General features: G+C 34.8%; 1 protein-coding gene across 2 annotated transcripts in view; it reads right to left on the reverse strand.

Annotated features, from left to right (window-relative positions):
* The window catches only part of LOC128219732 (uncharacterized), a 28,130-nt gene extending 25,308 nt beyond the window's left edge, over positions 1 to 2,822 (reverse strand). The window contains exons 1-2 of one of the 2 annotated variants that reach the window (XM_052927686.1): positions 2,628 to 2,822; positions 834 to 1,023 (exon numbers count right to left, since the gene is read on the reverse strand). In XM_052927686.1, coding sequence (XP_052783646.1) covers positions 834 to 1,010 — 177 coding nt within the window. In that variant the 5' untranslated portion in view covers positions 1,011 to 1,023; positions 2,628 to 2,822. The remainder of the gene's footprint in view (positions 1 to 833; positions 1,024 to 2,627) is intronic. The other variant, XM_052927684.1, reaches the window with a different exon arrangement.
* Between the last annotated feature and the right edge of the window lie 15,752 nt (positions 2,823 to 18,574).

Below are 18,574 nucleotides of genomic sequence, written 5' to 3' on the forward strand. Positions count from 1 at the left end.
ACTTTAATCAGAATCACAGTATTTTAGTCAATACCGTGACATATAGAAAATGAAAAACAGACACATGAAAACCTAATTTATGTCTCTTACAACTTATTTCTAAGACGTAGGAGTATTCTTATATCTAATTTTAGCTTGCACAGTTTGTCACTTACAAACTATTCCTTAGACGTAAGATATTCGTATAAATATTTGTGTCTTGTAAGGTCTATTATAAAACTATTGATACCTAACGTGTAGCGATAATCACGAACGATAAATTAACATTTAACGATTTGAACAGACGAGTAAACCTTTAGACAACCTTTAAATCTGCACTCTCGCAGATTGAATGTTTTGACAACTTTTTTAATTTCTTGTCTTAGAACGAGCCAATTTATGCAAAAATGCATGGACACCAGTTATTTAAGACTGCTGACAAAAGATTGCAGATTTTTATATTGAAGTTCAAAAATTGATGTTTAAAATTTATGCATTTTTCTTAAACCGGAAGTAACGGTTTAAGCCATAAAACATTAATTTTTAAACGGAATTATGAAAATTTGCGATCTGATCTTCTGTCAGCAGATATTTACACAAACATTTTCTCATTCCAAGACAAAAAATAAAGAAGTTGTAAAAGCGGTTAATCTGTGAGAGTGCAGCTTTAAATAGTGTGCAGTATAAGTGAAGAGCGTTGTAATTTATCCGCATGATAGTTATAGAACAGTAGTTTGACTTGATACCGTTCCGATATGAGTGTTTCTGTTGTGAAAATAAAACAAAGGAACACTCACAAACATGGAGGTGTTTATGTTTACAAAAATAAAAACATTAAAATATACAATACTCACTTTACATCCAAGTTTCTTTATCGCACCACCAACCCTCCTAGCAACCTTCCCAAGTTTTCTCACACCCTTCCTGATATTTCTTCCCAGTTTCTTTAGTGCCTTTTTAACAAACCAACATTCCGTGGGGTTCAGTAGGACGAACAGCAGCACAAGGACACTAAGGTGCTTGAATCCCATTTCGATTATTTTTCTGAAATAAACAGTACACACTTTCTCTATAAAAAGACTTCTCATGTTTTATTTATGTCATAAATCAAAAACAAAAATACAAATTGGACTGCAAAGTTTTCGTTTATATTCATCAAATAGCATAATTATGTGATGAAACACATAACATAAAACGAAAACACTCGACACATATTTTCAACAATTATGGTCTACATCCATTCTTTGGAGTTCTGTTTAAAAATGCCGAGTCACGGACTTATCGGCTTACGTTTGTTGTGCTTTCAATTAGTTGGAAAATGACTAGACGGAATTAGGCCTTAACGTGTGTATTTAGCTTATGACGCTTAAATATGCTCCGCGTAAGTGATATTCTTATTTAATATCAAAACATGAATATGTAAAACAAAAATAAATTATGAGTGATACACCCTCAAAGTATTGATTACTATTAACAATATTATAACCGTGTATTTAGTTGCTGAAAACGCAAATATATTTAATGATTGATGAATGCTATTAGATTTACCGTGATCTACTATCGTCTCATAAGGTAGCAATACCGTGTTTTCTGCACATTTCTTTCAAATTGAACTAGTTATCCTTCATAAGCACAATTGTATTCGACATTTGTTCTTCCTTTTTGGTTTATTAAAACAATTGTATTAAGTGTTTTAAATCATATTTGGGAGTAATAGTGCATCTTTAAGATTTGTAGTTTTACCAGACAGATAGACGTCATAATTTAGTTCCTCGCCAGCTAAAAACTTGAAACATTCTAAGACATTTAGAACGTGCTCCTCTTTAAGATTTATATGATTTATGAAATGTCTTTATAACATATGCCAATAGCAGGCTTTACCTATACCAGAATGTAACGTCCTAACTTTTTGTTTGTTTTGCTTGCGTATTTTTAAACCTAAGCTTCTTTTGCTGCGAGGTCTTTGAAAAAAGACTCACTCACAGGTCTTAGTTTGGCAACGATTTCGGTTTAGCTTTGTTGAAATGGATCGATTTCTCTTATAAACAATATAACTGTTTCAGCAGCTGGTCGATGTTCTATCAAACAAAGAAACATTTTGTTCACATTCAATGTAATACATCGAACAATTATACAAACATTTGCTGCTGGTTAAGTTTCTTTTTTTTAAGTTACAAAATGTGAAGTTTGAATATCTTTCAAGTTTTCACCGAGAGTTTTTTATACAGGCATTATGTTATTTTAGAAACAAATTTACAAATTTGCAGTATAATCAATATCGTAAAATTTTGTTAGATTTGATTTCTAAGATATTTTGTCGTAAATGTATCATCATTATGGACTTATTCAAAAATGCAATCCATGCAACAATAATTTAATGGTGCATTAACATAAATTAAACATAAAAGTAATCTCAATGTTAATATATAAAATGCACAGACGCATTTTTGTTTCTTACTGATGGATGGCTCGCCTTAAAATCCTTTTCTATGTATGACAAAACAGAACGTGAGAAAGTTCAATTAAAAGTACACAACAGCTGACTTATAATGCTTAACTCATAAGCTTCGCATGACTTGCCATTCATTGGCTTAACTGAAGCTAAATCTATAACAAACGAATTGCTTAGATAAAATAAAGCTATTTACCAAGTTCTTACCTTTTAGAGCCGGAATCTGAAATTCAATTTTTCAAAATCCTTTATGTCGGAGTACGCAGAATCGTTGCTTTTATACACAAGAAACGTTCCGGTTCCGGATTTAAGTATTATGCGGTCCATCAACTGAAGTAGATTCGTTGGCTACCGCCTTCGTTCGAATGCTACGGGGATTTCTGCATGTCGCGGCCAACCGCATTGTTATCGTTCATTACTTATTACAGTTGTTTAGAAAACTTGTTTGTGAGAGAAATACTTCGAAAATTCATTTGCACACGTAGACCTAGATTATAACATCCATATCTGGCCAATGAAATCACACACTTGCCTTAATTGCGAAATTTGTAACCTAGCAATTTAAAATGCATGACGTCATGATTTGATTGCCCGCTTGCTGAACACAATATTAGATACTAAGAACACATAGGGTTAATCTTTATTACTAAAGGCGTTCATTCGCTTCGCTCGCTCCACCTTTCTTAATTATCAAAAGTATACCTATTTTTTTATAACGATTACTTAGAGGATTTATGAATGACGTTTTTCTGTGTAAACACGTTTACATCGAGACCGCATGGATTCGAATTAAGCGCGATACTGTCACTAGAAAAAGTCCTATAATTATATGAAAAGGCTATGGATAAGCATACACTACAAATACAGATTGTTTGATTCCGATTGTATGATGGCAATAGGCACTTGTTCGAATACATGCAATGACGCTCTTTACCTTTAATATTCGTATCGATTCAAACAAAGACTTTTTTCACGTATCCTCATAATTTAGTAAAAGTATTAATTAAGTATTATTCAATTGGAGAATATCTGTACGAGATTGTAATCATGTTCCAACATTTGACGTGGCACGGTATGTATATCAACAAATAATAACAATAGTAACTGATGCGCGCGTGTCAGGAATCACCACCTGTTTGATTTCTTCTATAAGCATTTGACATGGTACGGTATGCCACATGAAACTAATAGTACACATAACACTAATAGTAGCAGATGCATCGTTATCGTCAATATTCTTCGTTATTAGAAGTTTTTTTATTCTGAGCATGGTAAAAGAAAACCTTTTAATATGTCATGATATACATTAATAGTGTACTGGACTAATGAGGAACCATCCGCTGTGTAAACTCACCTTTACGCATGTGATATGGCTCGGTGTGTGTATCAACAGATAACACCAATAGTATCAGATGTGCGCATGTCAGGAATTACCCGCTGTGTAAACACTCCTATTAGCATGTGACATTGCCCGGTATGTGTATCAACACATAACACCAATAGTTTTAGATGTGCGCATGTCAGGAATTACCCGCTGTGTAAACACACTTATTAGCATGTGACATTGCCCAGTATGTGTATCAACACATAACACCAATAGTATCAGATGTGCGCATGTCAGGAATTACCCGCTCTGTAAACACTCCTATTAGCACGTGACATTGCCCGGTATGAGTATCAACACATAACACCAATAGTATCAGATGTGCGCATGTCAGGAATTACCCGCTGTGTAAACACTCTTATTAACATGTGACATTGCACGGTATGTGTATCAACACATAACACCAATAGTATCAGATGTGTGCATGTCAGGAATTACCCGATGTGTAAACACTCTTGTTAGCATGTGACATTGCACGGTGTGTGTATCAACACATAACACCAATAGTATCAGATGTGTGCATGTCAGGAATTACCCGATGTGTAAACACTCTTGTTAGCATGTGACATTGCACGGTATGTGTATCAACACATAACACCAATAGTATCAGATGTGCGCTTGTCAGGAATTACCCGATGTGTAAACACTCTTATTAGCATGTGACATTGCCCGGTATGTGTATCAACACATAGCACCAATAGTATCAGATGTGCGCATTTCAGGAATTACCAGATGTGTAAACACTCTTATAAGCATGTGACATTGCACGGTATGTGTATCAACACATTACACCAATAGTATCAGATGTGCGCTTGTCAGGAATTACCCGATGTGTAAACACTCTTATTAGCATGTGACATTACACGGTATGTGTATCAACACATAACACCAATAGTATCAGATGTGCGCATGTCAGGAATTACCCGATGTGTAAACACTCTTATTAGCATGTGACATTGCACGGTATGTGAATCAACACATTACACCAATAGTATCAGATGTGCGCATGTCAGAAATTACCCGCTCTGTAAACACTCTTATTAACATTTGACATTGCACGGTATGTATGTCAACACATAACACCAATAGTATCAGATGTGCGCTTGTCAGGAATTACCCGATGTGTAAACACTCTTATTAGCATGTGACATTGCACGGTATGTGTATCAACACATTACACCAATAGTATCAGATGTGCGCTTGTCAGGAATTACCCGATGTGTAAACACGCATATTAACATGTTACATTGCACGGTATGTGTATCAACACATTACACCAATAGTATCAGATGTGCGCATGTCAGGAATTACCCGATGTGTAAACACTCTTATTAACATGTGACATTGCACGGTATGTGCATCAACACATTACACCAATAGTATCAGATGTGCGCTTGTCAGGAATTACCCGATGTGTAAACACTCTTATTAGCATGTGACATTGCACGGTATGTGTATCAACACATTACACCAATAGTATCAGATGTGCGCATGTCAGGAATTACCCGATGTGTAAACACGCATATTAGCATGTGACATTGCACGGTATGTGTATCAACACATTACACCAATAGTATCAGATGTGCGCTTGTCAGGAATTACCCGATGTGTAAACACTCTTATTAGCATGTGACATTGCACGGTATGTGTATCAACACATTACACCAATAGTATCAGATGTGCGCTTGTCAGGAATTACCCGATGTGTAAACACTCTTATTAGCATGTGACATTGAACGGTATGTGTATCAACACATTACACCAATAGTATCAGATGTGCGCATGTCAGGAATTACCCGATGTGTAAACACTCTTATTAGCATGTGACATTGCACGGTATGTGTATCAACACATCACACCAATAGTATCAGATGTGCGCTTGTCAGGAATTACCCGATGTGTAAACACTCTTATTAGCATGTGACATTGCACGGTATGTGTATCAACACATTACACCAATAGTATCAGATGTGCGCTTGTCAGGAATTACCCGATGTGTAAACACTCTTATTAGCATGTGACATTGCACGGTATGTGCATCAACACATTACACCAATAGTATCAGATGTGCGCTTGTCAGGAATTACCCGATTACCCGATGTGTAAACACTCTTATTAGCATGTGACATTGCACGGTATGTGTATCAACACATTACACCAATAGTATCAGATGTGCGCTTGTCAGGAATTACCCGATGTGTAAACACGCATATTAGCATGTGACATTGCACGGTATGTGTATCAACACATTACACCAATAGTATCAGATGTGCGCTTGTCAGGAATTACCCGATGTGTAAACACGCATATTAACATGTTACATTGCACGGTATGTGTATCAACACATTACACCAATAGTATCAGATGTGCGCATGTCAGGAATTACCCGATGTGTAAACACTCTTATTAGCATGTGACATTGCACGGTAAGTGTATCAACACATTACACCAATAGTATCAGATGTGCGCTTGTCAGGAATTACCCGATGTGTAAACACTCTTATTAGCATGTGACATTGCACGGTATGTGTATCAACACATAACACCAATAGTATCAGATGTGCGCTTGTCAGGAATTACCCGATGTGTAAACACTCTTATTAACATGTGACATTGCACGGTATGTGTATCAACACATAACACCAATAGTATCAGATGTGCGCTTGTCAGGAATTACCCGATGTGTAAACACTCTTATTAGCATGTGACATTGCACGGTATGTGTATCAACACATTACACCAATAGTATCAGATGTGCGCTTGTCAGGAATTACCCGATGTGTAAACACTCTTATTAGCATGTGACATTGCACGGTATGTGTATCAACACATTACACCAATAGTATCAGATGTGCGCATGTCAGGAATTACCCGATGTGTAAACACGCATATTAGCATGTGACATTGCACGGTATGTGTATCAACACATTACACCAATAGTATCAGATGTGCGCTTGTCAGGAATTACCCGATGTGTAAACACGCATATTAGCATGTTACATTGCACGGTGTGTGTATCAACACATAACACCAATAGTATCAGATGTGCTCTTGTCAGGAATTACCCGATGTGTAAACACTCTTATTAGCATGTGACATTGCACGGTATGTGTATCAACACATTACACCAATAGTATCAGATGTGCGCTTGTCAGGAATTACCCGATGTGTAAACACGCATATTAACATGTTACATTGCACGGTATGTGTATCAACACATTACACCAATAGTATCAGATGTGCGCATGTCAGGAATTACCCGATGTGTAAACACTCTTATTAGCATGTGACATTGCACGGTATGTGTATCAACACATTACACCAATAGTATCAGATGTGCGCATGTCAGGAATTACCCGATGTGTAAACACTCTTATTAGCATGTGACATTGCACGGTATGTGTATCAACACAAACTACTAACAGTTGTCTTGAATCAACGGCTGTGTTTTTTTTTCAAATAAGCAGGTGACATGGCATAGTATGTGTATCACCAAATGATACTAATTGTAGCAGATGCATCGTTATCGTCAATATTCTTCGCTATTAGAAGTTCTCTATTCGGAGTATGGTAGTGGAAAACCTTTCAAAATTTCATGATATACATTTCGCTTAGTTAATCGTGTACTGGACTATTGAGATATTTGGATGAGTTTTACATAAATCATCGACAGTAACAGTAAATACATTTACTGCATTTTGGCCGTTCTTTGGTTCAGGCATATTTTTCGCTCAGTAAAATTATGTTTATAGCCATTTCATACTTTTATATTTTGACAGTGCTGTCCATAATACAACAAACGATTATGAATAATGACAATTTGTAAAGTGCAACGACAATTGAAAGTGCAATCAATCAAAAGTGTACAATTGTCGTGTTGGATGTTTACATCTCGTTACATTTGTCTTTATTGCGGTTAAATAATTGCTGTATTAAAAACCAAAATCACTTAATTGGCATAGATTTACAACCCTTCTGAACCAAACCTTCTTGGTACATTATTGGATAAACGCAGATTGAAATATATTTTTTTCCTTAATCAGCTTTTACTGACGTACCATGAACATTGATATTTTAACCACTTATTTTCCGGGAAGAGATGTAGATTATTGTGGCTTTGTTTGTGTGCACAAAAACCTTTTAAGTATTTAACCTAAAATCGTTATAAATCTTCATCAGATTTAAGCCAACAGTCAGGCCTTTTCGATTAGCGAAGTTCAAGGTCAACAATGTAATGAAAACTGGACCTGGTAGATAACCCGCGATAAATATACATGGTATTTACTTACTTTTAACCGCAAATGATAGGCAATAATGGTCACACACGGTCACCTCAATAATAATGAATACGAATATAAGATATCTTAATATTATCTTAAATAGGCCTCCTCACACAAAGGCTAACCAAACTTACGTCAGCTTGCATGTACTGGCGAGTAGTACTTGCGAAAATTCGTTCCCGTTAGTATATGTACATTGTTCATCGTTAGTGGTGTTCGTGCTGATGCGTTTATTAGCTTTTGCGTCCGTTTCTGGTCGTCGGAACATTTTGAACATGTTGAAAAATGTGTGGCGTCAAAAAGTTTCGTCCAACATTCTTTTAAATTTGTTTCAAAACGTTTACCAATCGGAAAGTCTTCGCATAGCGTTCGTTAACTGGCGTTGGAGGTAGCAAGTTAACCAGGTCGTGATCAGCTAATTTGCATATCAAGCGATCGAGGACGACCCCATGACGACTCTTTGCGATATTTTGCAAACGTGTACGAATTGTAGCGATTAGTAATTAATCGAATCTGATGTTTCATGACGAATGAAAGCTCCCTCACACCTGAATAGTGGAAACAACTGGCTGATACGAGAAGAAATGCGGCTGAAAACCTGAAGAAAGAACTCGACACTCACTTGGCAATGTCAGATAGCGTTCGCGAGGTTGGAACGGAAACGGAAATATTCATTCTAAACCACAGTCTCCAAAGGACGCAAGCCAAGGCATCACAGACGCTGAACACTTTGTCGAAGAATGATTACATCGTCAAAGTGGGACTAAATATCAACAAAAACATTTTAAAAATAAAAATAAAATACTGATGTCGCATTATTCTCATTAAATGAAACACAAGAGTCAAAAACACAATCATTAAATGGACACGATGTAACCAAGACAGGAACAAGCTCTAAAAAACGGGAAACAAACAAACTAACAAAGGCCGGTGAGACTAGCGCTATTGGAAACCATGGACCTCGTGAAGATAGGAGACGATAAGGAGCCGTTTGTTACTGAGCTGAATTTCCTGCCAGACGGGAGAATAGTCCGCGTGGATGACCGCAACTGTAAATGTTTTATCTTGAGTGACACGTTGAAGAGGTTCGACACATTTTATGAATTTTAGGCAAGTCTAAGGAACGTATCTTCTTACTCTGATATAACAGTATTGCAGTAACTTTAAATAACCGAACCGTCAGCCTGCTGACAGTGGGCAGTGACAACACGATCACGCTGATGAAGACGCTGAACACGACCACCTACTAATACTCCATCTCCCCTCTGAACGAACGCACCCTCATAGCGAGCACTTTTGACGACCCGCGGCCAGCCAGGTAGATCGACGTGGACGGTAAGGAGAGCATTGATAACATGAAGTTACCTGGAAAGACGTATAAGGCTGGTGAAATTCAATGTACCTACATACCATCCCAGTATGTTCTTGTCCTTACTGCCTGACATGTTCATACCGTTTATTTGTACAACACGGCGACTGGCAAGAGCAGCGAGGTAAAGGATGGCCGGATACGAGAACCGAAAGGCGCCTGTGTTAGCCTAGATGAATCCGTATTTGTTTGCAGTGGAAACACATACTCCGTCATCCAGATATCGCCCGACGGGGACATACGGGCGTCATGTGACGTCGACATTGAGTTTCCGTACGCCGTTCCCCTCTCCAAGGATGGCTCGAGAATGGCCGTGACCAACAGTGCGATTGGCGTAAAAAATGAAACTGTTTAAAATAATACAATAAAAAGATTATTTTTCAAAATCGGAAAAAGATAAAAATGTTTATTATTCATACTCTAGGACAGAAACTTATACTTATGTACGAACACAATTCATAAGATTCTTTATGAAACTCATTCCAAAGTATTGTTTTTACTGAAGCGTAACAGAAACTTTAACAAACAAAACGGTATTATCATCTTCTTTTTTTCTTAGTGTACAAAAATGAATGTTTGTTTGAATTATAGTCACTCTTTTTTAGATTTTTGCTTGTGAGGTGTATATGGATTGATTTAGCTACCTAAGAATAATAAGAAGTCTGTTAGCCTTAAATATTAAATATTTAATAAGTTATTGAATAAGAGTATGTAAATGTTATTTGAATTGTTTTCTTGTGTGACGATTAAAGAAAGTTCTTTTTCAATAAGGTGTCATTAAATACAGTATATAATAATATATAAATATATAAATATATATGTAATACACATAAGTTACAAGATCAATGCTTGAATTAAGATCAGAAAAAAACACAGTAGTGTCAGCGGTGGTGATGGTGGTGGTGGTGGTGCTTCTGCTGCTGTTGCTACTGATGATGATGATCCTTCCCCTACTACTGCTGATTCTTATGATGATAAGGCTGGTGGTGGTGAATTTGGTGGTAGAAGTGGTGGTTGTGGTCATGGTGGTGCTGCTATTGTAACTGTTGCTGCTGTTGTTGCTGCTCCTGATGATGATGATGATTATGATGGTGGTGATGATGATGATGATGATGATGATGATGATGATGATGATGATGATGATGATGATGATGATGACGACGCCGACGACGACGACGTGTTCATAAACGTTTCAAATTTAATTCAATTTAATGTTTAAGATGTCCTATGATATTATTCATTCATATATTGTGATCCGATTGTTTCAACATATACATGGTATTCAAAATTAATTTGTGTCATAAGTATATTGCGCTAGAGATATGATTTAAAATTGTATATTTTCCGCTCATCAGGCGTAAAAAATAATCTTTTTTTTTGTACTTACTTGACCGACCCTATTTTTCCCTCCAGACCATACTCTTTTTTGCCGAAGTGTAGATTCATTAGACAATGTCCGTGTTTTCAAATAACAATTTAAAATTTGACAATTTTACAAATATATATTTTTTTTACATTAGTAATATTCCCTGAAACAGGTCGAAAATTAGAAAATATGTTTTACCCACCTATTCACCCTATTTTTTTGTTAATGGAAACAACGGACTTCTTGCTTGGCCTCATGTATATGTTACATATAATATGCGTTTGATGTCACTCACAACATTTTATGATTGTAATGTTTATCTATTTGAACACTACCAACACTTAAGTCTGAAATGGTTATGTGTTATTTAATAAATTATGTTCTGTTCTATTGTATGTGTGTTTGTGTTTAACATATTCTTTCTCTACCCATCGAATCTGATTATCTAGATAAACAACATCAAAAGAAAAAGCGCTGTAGAATTATCTCATAAATATTTGTGAAAGGATGTAATCGAACAATGTAGCCATGTTAAAGATATAAGATAATACATTTGTTTATTTATTTTTCTTTAAGATTGTTTCCCGCTTTATCTCGTATACGAGTTGCGGTGCAAAGTGACAATAATCTTATTAGCTTTGATATAAGGCTAGCATATGAGTTTTAGGTAAACCTTAATTTATAGTTGGAGAAATGTAAATCCAATAGTATAATTATATAGTCAAAACTCGCAAAGTCGAAGTCGTCGGAACCTCGGAAAATACTTGAAATAACGAACTTTCGATATAACTGAAATGCAAAAAAGTCTAACTTTAACCAACACATTCGAAAAAAGTTCGAAATAACCAGAGCATCGATATAACAGAGTTCGACATAGGGAGTTTCGACCGTATACGTCTCAAAATTAATGGCGCATTATATTATGATGAAAAAATGTTGTTGTTTTTTTTTGTATCTTTAATTTTAATGCATTACCGTATGTGACTGATTTGAATTAAATTATTAAAACAAATGCATATTGCTTAGGCACAGATACAAAATATAAGCGGCATATTTCAGAAGAAAAAAAATGTTGGATATCTCGACAGATCTGGAAGGTATCTTGGTAATCCGAGCACTTCTCCCCGACTTGTAGTTTTAATCACACAGACACCGTCATGAAGACAATCTCTGACGTATGCAAACCCTATAATTGTATGACATTCTATTCCGCTCATTTGTTGATACCAAAACGAATTTTCCTGATGAATATAGTCATCTTTCACTAATATGACTTCCGTCAGTAAGTTCACTTTGAAGTTAAAGAATAAAAGGGCTATTTATTCCAACTCCTGTGTGCGGATATTAAAAATCCACTACCTGGACTGGTTTCGGATCAAAACGACAGAGTTTCAATAAGGGTTCAAAAAGCTATATGAACTCTTGGTTCTAAACCGTTCATTTCAGTTGATATGTTAATTGCCTGGCTTTTGTCCCTTCTGTAACATACTTGTACCGTCCTTTGAAAGTTCACGGATAACCAACAAACTCAGGATGTTTTGAAATTAATTTTGGAGACAATACCAAACTTCATAGGAATGTCCTATTCCAACTTTTGTAATATTACTAGTAATCTCTTACAAGCTGTTGACAACATGCTACTTGAAATAAATTATTTTGCAATATGTAAAAACAAAAACAAACGCGTGTGTGTTATATAATTTTCTGTTTAAAGTGAACATTTTATTATACGTTACAAACGACCCTTTCAAATGATACCAAAATAATATTGGCTTACCATGATCGGATATCATGTGTACCAGGCCTGAAAATGAAATAGTTTTTGCGGGAAAACCGGTTTAATCCTTAAGTTGCCTTTGTGTTATTTTACTTTTGATAGTATATGAACTAACACAATAAAATTATTATGAACTTACGAGAAAACAATATTTTTTTATTTTCAAAGATGACACATGCACTGTCTAGAACAGCGCCGTTGCGAGCATCATCTCCAAGTTGCTGTACGTCCTTTCAGGATTCATGTAAACAACATCTCTTCTTCAATTTTGGAATGAAGTTAACATGCCAAAGATGATAGCACATGTAAACCAAATAAATGTTTCATCTAATGTTATTGCATTTCATTGGATTTCTTATGCGAGTACATATTGAAATGAACTAGGCTTGTCAAAATATTATATTAACCGAAATACAGTATGTGTCAACACATTTCAATTTTTGGTAAAGGAAATAATACATGATATTGTTTTCAGATTTTAATGATAGTATTAAATGCTTCTCCTGAATGTTTAATACATATGTACAAACATATATAAAGATTTTGAAAAACATCTAGATTAACAACCTAAAAACCTGTAGTGTTTAAATATAGCACTTGAAATTATATATATATATATATATATATATATATATATATATATATATATATATATATATATATAGCATACAACTTTGCACATTTCCGAAGCTCTTTGAAGTTGAAGCAACCCATTTGCTGTAATTATAAAACAAAACATTTCATCGTAAGTAAAAAAAATGAGTCATGTTAATTAACCGATATCTGGTTGATGTTACATCAACAAAAGATGTTATATATACACACTGTTAAATAACGGTCATATATGTGTTGATACTATGTTTGTATTCTTTTGTTTGCGTATTACTGATTGTTTTGTTTATTTCATGTCACATGCTCTAATACAGCCTTGACATTAAAATAAAATTTGAACACTCGTTATTGTCTATACTAAAACAATAACTGCTCGATTACCCCCAACGTTTCTAGTTCCCCTAAGTATTACTGTGCATCATAGTATTGAAATACAGGTGTTAAAGGTATCGTGTTAAGATACCGTTAATATATTCCTAAAATTCTATACATATCAAGATTATTTTATTTGATCTAGACGTCTTTTGAATGTTTTGTTCAAATCTGGTTTATCATGGTCTTAGATATACGAGATTACAATTCTCCGATCCAGTCTTTTTTTATCATAAAACATCTTACATTATTAAACACTAAAATGTACTTCAGACGGCGCATTCCAATATATGCAATTATCTTTTAACCATGTTCTCTGCTTGAACCTTGGCACTGATAAATGAAATGGTTAAGTTGAGGAAATTAATACCTGTAGGACGTCAGTGATGTTTTTTGGCATTTATACACAAAAGAAATGAGATTCTATCCCGCTAAATATGGTGACGAAGACATTAGCTTTTCATTAATATGACCATAGCACAAAAATGTTCATTAAAACATAAAAGTTAAACAATAGGAAGGGTTCTTTATCAAACAAAACAGACTTTGGCCTACGGATATTAAAGCGAACTCACCTGGAATGTTTGTGAATTAAAAGAGCTGTTTTCAGTTATGGCCCAGAACACAGGTGTTTTCAATTATAACTGAATACAATGGTTGTTCCAGAAATTCGTAAACGCCTGAAATAATTTCCAAATCGTTTGACCAATTTTGGAATTCTTTTGACTGGATTAACACATCGAAATATTCATTTTCACTTACATAAGCAAAACACTACTATTGCACTATTTTTTGTGTACCGAAGATAATATTAAAATCCTTTTTACTCGTTTACATTGTTTACGAAAACGTTACATTGTCGTTTCAACGAATTAAAGACATTTGCAAATCATGCAATGGTTAACAAACTCTTTTTATAGAAAAAGTGTTCGCAATCAATTCTGAGTTTTCAATTGCGTTTTTAATCATCATTCTCTTATCAATAGTTTTTCAAAGAGCATGTTAAATTGCTTATATATGATTTGCACATTAAGGGATTGTTTATTGTGTAGTAATATGTTTCAATCTAATATAGTTTTGATATTATTTTAAAAGGATTAATATAATTATTGTGATTATATGATAATGATTATTATGATTTTTATGATTATTATTATTGTTATTATTATTATTATTATTATTATTATTATTATTATTATTATTATTATTATTATTATTATTATTATTCTTGTTATTGTTATTGTTATTATTATTATTATTACTTTTTTTCTTAATTTTTATTATTATAATTAGTTGTGTGGAAGGTCAGTGCATTACACATAAAGAACAAAATCATGATATAAGTCGTTTGTTAAAATGCGGCTTAAATATTTACTTAAATAGTGTCTGAACTTCTTAAACAACCCTCGTATGACATAAAAGATGGAAAAGGCGTTCCGAAGATACTTTTGCTATATATACTTCTGTCTTTTTACATCTCATTAGATATCCAGTGTTGGGCACAATGTCTTGTCAGCTGTTTGTTCTCATTTCTTTAATATTCTTGCGCCCTCGAGTAGCGGTACATGGGTTACAAACCACACATGATGTTTTGGAAGTAATCTCAAACGTATGTCCGTATACCAATATTTGTAACAGAACAAGCAATCAAGAATTAACGTTGGATACCGCCATATATGCTCCATGTTGCCAAAGTTGCAGTTGCGACTTCGAATGCGCCTTACGAAGAGATTGTTGTATGACAAACATGACAGACACTTTGATAAAGGGAATCAACGAAAAGTGCGTAAATTCCAGAGGCGAAATAGGAATCGATGATTCCGTACTCGGGAACTCATATCTTTTGATAGACTCATGCCCTAGACTCACAGACAGAGACATTTCCCTGAACAAGTCTGTTCTCTTGAATGACTCCGCAGGAGAAACTGCTTCCTGCAGATCCGAGAAGTTCTCTCCAGTTTCATCTTATATGACTGGAATAATTTATTATAACTCTTTTTGTGCTGCATGCAACGACCAAACATCGGCGATACCATGGAAAATGATCATACATGAAATGGGACCATTATCTTCTTATGAGCTTGCAGTTATGACAAATGACGATATCGATAAGGCGTTTCCTAAACGGATATACACTCCTCCTGAAGGGGAAGACTGGACATCTAAAGAGTGCGTTTCTGTGGTCGATTCATGCAATAGCTCGAACACAACACTCCAAGCATTGTGCAAAAAGTATTATGTCCCCATTTAGTATGCTAAATCTCAAACTCATCGCCCTTACAAAAACGTTTTTTGCGCCATGTGTGACGGATTGAGTGAGCAAAGACTTTTGGATGAACCTGTCTGCTTACGTTCAAGTGGAAGGAGCAACGCTTTGTCATCGGAAAAGTATGGAACACTGGTTGATGTCTTCAATTACAATATGCGGCCTACACAAAGTAACAAAATGAAAAGCACAACTGAGACATCATGCTCCGATCACGAAGTGCAACATCCAAACACGGTAGGTGATTGTTTTCATACCTATATATGTGTTTATATGTACATTGTTATAGCAGCAGAAGTAGTTTTTCTTTGGAACTGAGTCATTGCTTTTGTGTAATTTGATACAGATTGTTTCGCGTTCCAAAGCATGATTATAAAGTAAAAGTATGGAAGAGGGAAACTAAAATAAGCATGATGTTAAACCGGTTTAATCATTTAGTCTCTGTGTTAATTTGCGATTGGCATTGTATAAACTAGTTGTATTAAGTAAAATACGCTCAGTTCATAAAGGGAATCATTGACTTTCTTCATCTGTGTGAGTTTCTACATAAATGTTTATAAATTATGCAATTCCAATCTATTTAAATTAAATTTGTTTAAATTGTATTATGTTTTGAAGTTTCAACAATACCTTCTTCTTTTTGATAGTTAATAACATACAACTCTTGCCAATTACTCACATGGTATAGCAACCCTTGCAGAAATTGATTTTTCTTTCAGGGCATATGCTACCCTGTATTTTGTCCACATGGAATGTTTAGAACTGACTCAGGCCGGTGTGTTTACTTCGGAGAAAGATGGGTCATTAATCCATATTTTATGCTTACGTTGACGAAATATTCAGGGCCGAGTCTTGTCTTGGCGTTGAGCAAGATTAAACGTCGAAACCTTGTGAAGTATTTTCAAATTCCTAAAAAATGCCATGATATTGGTTGGACAGACATGTCCATTTTGGGTAAAATCATTCATAAAACTGATGAACAAGAACCTGAAACAATTGAATTAGCTCTGTATAAAAACACTGATGGCTTCGGCATATTCCCTGAAACATTTATTCCAAGCGCAGAGTCATGCCTGAAGGAAAACTGGGCTCTTGTGGTTCACAATCAAAAGCTTGTGTTGAAGGCTTTCCTGTACAAACACAGGCATTTTGAACTCAGCCCTATCATAATGGCTTTGCCGGCTGATGGACTGATTTCGTATGATCTATTAGATAAGCTGTTTTTTTGTAAACAGGTAAGAGTAAACGAGTGTAAAGTAATATTTAAAGTAAGTTGCAGTACGTATCGACTAATCGTTACATTTAGCTCTTCCTGAAAGGGTACATCAACGTTTATATGATGTATTTTGGGTATAATTATAACACTTCTTTAATCCTTAGATGCCAATATTGTTAATTTGACTAACTGTTTTACGCTTTACATGCATACTTATTTTTTCTTCCTTTGGATAGAAGCTTCTTTTACTTAACTTGTATTCTTCCTGTTTTACAGATATATTTGTCAGAAGATGAGGTGATGGAGACATCACAAGGATTGTTTATAAACTCGACAGGCGCATTTCTTCATCCTATTGATATTCGTAAGGTGTACGTAGAAACCGTAAATAGTCCTGACGTTGAACTGGTATCTGTTTGTGTCGAAGACTTCCTTCAAACATCAGCGGACACTTTAAACAATGGTGGCCACACCTTGTTCTGTCTTGGTCAATGTTGTTGGTTTCTGCTCTGTGTTACCATATTTATACTACGAGTAAATTGAATCGGCTGTGTTTCAATATATACTGAACGGAACAGCCGCCAAGGTCCCAATATTTATTGATATATGCATTTTGATGAATATGATACTGGGCCATCATACTAATCAATATGTCGATCGATGTATTGTCAATATCTACGTTATATTTGGCAACTAAATCGCGTTGTGTCTAATGTCTGTCGAAAATAATAATTACTTACAAATCCCAAGTAGTATCGCCTTAAAATTGTGTTATCTTCTTAGCTGCGTAAATGCAATTAATTATGAGCTTGGTTTTCTTTATTACTGGGCAACATATTAACGTTCAAAATTTCGATTTTATTGAATAATATCTATAAATAACACCAAAGGACAGCCACTTTGAAAGAAACGATACAGCCGATTTAATCACGAATACCTCTCAAAAAAGTTATTCAAAAAAGAAAACATAAAAATGAATGTTATTCGGATAAATTGAAATTTGCATTGCGTTCGCTATTCAATAAGAATAAAGTTGGTATATAAAAACATCAACATATTATTACTTTTCATTAAATACGAATGAACTTAAAGAAAAGTGTTACAATTTATTTACCACAAAACTAATTGATATAAGCAGTTGTAAAGAAAAAAAATATATTCGTATTATCAGCGTGCTGGACTAATTCCCGAATTTCGGTGTTTTCGGAAATAAAACAAAGAGTAACAAGCTTATTCACTGTCAATATTTCCAATTTCAAACCTGACATTGAGCATAAATGGCCTCTTAAAGTGCCTTTTGAAAAAAAGTTAAGTTTTTTAATAAAATGAAGATTCACGCGTAAATACTGGCTTTAACTGTTTCTGCTTAACGATTTTCATATTTTTTTTATTTACCTTTTTTCTACAAGCTTTGAATATATGTTAAATTGTTGATTTAACTAGAGTGTACTTCCAAATGCGTAAGAAATCAAGCTTAATGTAAAATGGCAAAATGTGACCA

The sequence above is a fragment of the Mya arenaria genome, chromosome 15 (assembly GCF_026914265.1).
Source record: "Mya arenaria isolate MELC-2E11 chromosome 15, ASM2691426v1".
Taxonomy (NCBI): Eukaryota; Metazoa; Mollusca; class Bivalvia; order Myida; family Myidae; genus Mya; species Mya arenaria.